Source organism: Adiantum capillus-veneris, chromosome 28 (genome assembly GCF_014529385.1).
Source record: "Adiantum capillus-veneris isolate H3 chromosome 28, ASM1452938v2, whole genome shotgun sequence".
NCBI classification, from domain to species: domain Eukaryota; kingdom Viridiplantae; phylum Streptophyta; class Polypodiopsida; order Polypodiales; family Pteridaceae; genus Adiantum; species Adiantum capillus-veneris.
This window is the reverse complement of record NC_140958.1, coordinates 53,332,136-53,336,100: the sequence shown is the minus strand read 5'-3', so window position 1 is coordinate 53,336,100 and position 3,965 is coordinate 53,332,136. Positions and strand designations below refer to the sequence as shown.

General features: G+C 41.4%; 1 protein-coding gene across 3 annotated transcripts; it reads right to left on the bottom strand.

The window, feature by feature from the left end:
• Window positions 1-372: 372 nt before the first annotated feature.
• LOC147420464 (uncharacterized) lies at window positions 373-3,649 on the bottom strand. 3 transcript variants are annotated; one of them, XM_086504311.1, is made up of 3 exons: window positions 3,541-3,649; window positions 1,218-1,323; window positions 373-943 (listed from the first exon to the last, which is right to left on the bottom strand). In XM_086504311.1, exons 1-3 carry the CDS (start codon window positions 3,647-3,649, stop codon window positions 865-867), a joined length of 294 nt encoding a protein of 97 aa, XP_086360437.1. In that variant the 3' UTR covers window positions 373-864. The 3 variants fall into 3 exon arrangements, 1 of the variants encoding a protein (XP_086360437.1); XR_015186954.1 differs by lacking the exon at window positions 3,541-3,649 and having other exon boundaries at window positions 373-950; window positions 1,218-1,852; XR_015186953.1 differs by lacking the exon at window positions 3,541-3,649 and having other exon boundaries at window positions 373-934; window positions 1,218-1,852.
• Between the last annotated feature and the right edge of the window lie 316 nt (window positions 3,650-3,965).

Here is a 3,965-nt window from a genome sequence, read left to right as displayed (position 1 = left end):
CCAACACACGTGTCGCCATGGCCATTTCTGGTCACATGCTGTAATCATGATAAATACTCTTTGATCTCGCAGTCATATACTTTCCGCCACCGAGGGATGACCACATTGGTGGGTTACAAGTGCCAATCAATCAATAGCTAGCTAAAGTGCTCGAAAGCCGTTGTGGCAATGTGAGTCATCGAAGTTGAAGTTTAAAGATCCTCGAACTCTCTCTAACAATCAATCCTTGTATAATGATTGATGTACAGAATAACGAAGAACAAATTGATTGACCGCATTTATGATAAGAAATATAGACAGCATATAAATTTCTTGAAAAGAACATCTACAAGATCAAGTAACAAAGTGCCTTTCATCAGCGTATGCTCAATGGACTTGAAATTGCAGCTTTATTCGCCTGTTACAAAGAGGATATGAGCTTGGTACAAAAAGAATCCTTTAAAAAGGTCTGCAAAAAACGCAAGAGATGGTATAAACAATGAGTATTCCCTGGCATTGCTTCATGTGACAATTCTTCACCATCCAAAACAAGGTCTTTGAAGCTTACATGATTGAATAATGGAGAGTCACCAAGATGGTTCAACGTTTTTTACCATAATCTAACCATCTTAACAACAATTCCAGTAGCACAACTGAAATCAACCGTGGACACAATCAGAACCGCCATCGCAAGTATGGACATGAAGCAACCTGACATTCTCCCCACAGTAGTTTTGTCGGAAATATATATCGTGGCAAGCTCTCATGCTTGTGGCATCGGTCTCTTCACAAGTTCTAAAACAGTGCTGGTTTCGAGTTCGGTATCTACTGGAAACCATGGCTGAAATCTCTAAGAAAGTTCTCAAATTGGGTTTAAAGCTATTCTTAGCACAAGGTGCTGCCCTGTAGCATATGCATCCATTCCACTGACAGAGGCATATTTATTGGCAATAATCTGTTGTCCCTGCACACTATTTGAACTTGAATCGCCGAGACAATGACACCGCATACATGAATGCATTCCCATCATACCAACATACATACTACATGCATACAAAAGTACATGCAATCATACAATCAAATACGCATACATGCACACATAGAAACATACACACGAGCATCTGATTGATTTTGCTGCTCCGTCATGCATGCATGCATACCCTTTCCACGGCTTGCAGACATTGCTCAGACTTCCTTTCAATAAGAGTCTCTGGTAGAAGGGATTTGAAAATGTAGACCTTTCAATAGAGACCAGATCTTGCCCGCGGTCTGCGTCGCCGGCGGGGCCCACAGCAGAGATAGCCAAGGCAGAGGCAGCACACAGAGCACCAGAATCCAGGTCCCCTCATTGTAAACGAACCAGAGGTCCTCCCTTTCTCACTAGCAAGGCTTCGTGTTGGGGCTCGCTCTCACAGAAATCCACATGCCCGCGCCTGTGTGTGTGTGTGTGTGTGTGTGTGTGAGAGAGAGAGAGAGAGACGTGCAGGGAAGGTACGGATAATTCAAAAGATGCCAATTGTTATATGCAGGCACGATTATAAAAACTTCTGGAAGATTGGAATCTCAACCGATTCCCCTCGTATGGTCACGCGAGGTTTAGTTATCAGTTAGCCTCGACAGCTCTGGCCAAGGCACAGGTATGGCAGTTCAGACGGTCACGAGGAGTGAGGGAGCGTGAGGCCCAGCCGAGAGAGAGAGAGAGAACAAGAAACCGTGCCTTTCTAGGACCAAGCCGATGGGAAGCTGCAAGCTGTCAACCATGGTCGGCACTAAGCCTCACATGGGCATGTCCCGAGTTCGAGAGGCAAATGAATGGCGCAAAAGGCCTCCTCAAGGCACATGCCTAAGGGCGCAACCGCACGGCTAGGGTTGAACCCCAGCCTGTATATGTCAGCAAACTAAGCCCGCCCTTCTCAACTCTAGCAATTTTGGCTAAGTTGAAAACCCTTGTTCTACCCCCGCCCTCCACAAGTGAAGCACAAGAGAGTCCATTGCATTTACAACTCCCATAAAATTTTGCTAATGCACGGCAAGAGTAGAACCCCCGCTCGTGCGAATCCGTCCTAAGCTTGGGAGGTGGATAGAGAGGGAGGAGCTGTGAATGCGTTTTTTTTTTAACTTTAAGGGGGTACCCCCCTGACATGAAAATTGGTATGTCGTGGTAATTAGCATGGGCATTCACTGCCACGCATCCAGGCCTAGCATACCTTAAATTTGGAGGCTATTTTGGGCGTCATTGGCATCTTGGGCGTCAAATGAAGATTAGAATGGTCGATATAGGCTTTAGTATGAAGCTTTTGTGTTGGGGGTAGGGTGTCATTAAACTCCCATGTATAAGGAGCAAGGTGTCATATGTGTGTGTGTGTGTGTGTGTGTGTGTGTGTGTGTGTGTGTGTGTGTGTGTGTGTGTGTGTGTGTGTTGCTGTTTTAAATACATATATACGCAAACGAACACAAGTGTTCACAGACAGCCAGATCCTAGACAAGTATAAGGGTTATGCACAAAAAATTTATTTGCATGTTTGAAAATAAATTATGTACATGGTATCAGTAACCGAGAATACATCATAGGAAAATACAATCCCAAAGAATGGTAGTAGAGCCGCTCCCCATTCGAACGAGCATCAAATTCAAGACATAAAGAATAGCATGTTTTAATCAAAGAAGGTAGCCCTCACCTGCACCCATAATAAACAAGAAAACGCTCAGTTACCACTTGTTTATCGTTATACAGGTGATGCATGGGCATCCCAGTTGTTATCCATGTCACAATGATAAAACAAATCATTCTTTATGTGTTTCCATATAATCCTTTGAAAATAATGTGTCATGATACTATACTTCTTCTTTTTATTCCTCACAGCACCATATATATACAAAAAGTATCTCATACATATTTTATGTAGTAAAATACTCGGTATTTTTTCCTCTAGAAGTGATAGAGGAAGGGTTCTTTTACATACATACGTTTGGCGGGTTTTTTTAAATTTTATCATAATTTCTTAAGGCCTTTGTTCAATTTAAAACCTAGTACATACCGTTAAGGTTTTAGATACCATAAGTAGAGACCTAGGTATCACAGTATATGGCAGCCAATTCCCAGAATCAAGGTCAGCCATGTTTGTAATATGCACAATATTGCTTATTTCTTGCTTAGGAATACTCAGCACACTTCCTTGCCACAAAGCATTGAGATTAAAGTATTTAACCAATCATTTTCAAGAGTAAAAAGAGCCTATAGTATTCAGCACACAGTACCGACACAAGATAGACGTCATCCCCAACAACAATACAGGCTATAATACTTTTACACCAAGATGTGAACCCAAGATCAAGTCTTCCAAACACAACCAGATCATCGAAAAAATTTTCATTAGAATATTACATTCCTTCTTACTAGAGAGCAAAGTAAAATTCAGTATATATGTTTCGAAATGAATACTTGCCAATCATCTCCTAGTGCACCATGTTCGTCACCTAGGATTTAGTAGCTCACCATATTTTTGAACCAAATTTTGTAATTTATTACTGAACTAAACAACAGCTAGTTAAGGCCAGTACCCCATTTTTTAGAGAACCGTTTAGAATACTGGTTTTTATCATAGAATAGAGCTATCCCTGAATAAAAGTCCTCAGTAGAGATGCCATACTGCCTGTTAGTATACCACATAGCTGGGGCAAATATGATTACGGGCTGGACCTTTATATCAACGTCATTGAATATGGCCGTACTTAGGTTTCCTATGATGCTCGGAACCCAAAAATAGCTCTATCTCGGTTTAGAGCAAAACTTTTTTAAGAGATCTCCAATCGTACACTATCCATGAGTGCCCCAATTATCGGCCTTTTATGTTATAGATACACACACAAAAAAAACCCCATCCATGTCATTAATATCTATTTTTAGAAGTCAAGATAGGCCTCCTACCTATTCAAATATTAGATTATTAACGGTGCAAGTCTTGATTCTTTAACCCTAAAAAATC

Coding starts and splice junctions, on each gene's coding strand:
- LOC147420464 (XM_086504311.1), bottom strand. CDS start 3,649: ATGTGGTATACTAACAGGCAGTATGGCATCTCTACTGAGGACTTTTAT. Junction 1,324..3,540: donor ACGGTTCTCTAAAAAATGGG/GTACTGGCCTTA, acceptor GTTTACAATGAG/GGGACCTGGATTCTGGTGCT. Junction 944..1,217: donor GATCTGGTCTCTATTGAAAG/GTCTACATTTTC, acceptor AATAGTGTGCAG/GGACAACAGATTATTGCCAA.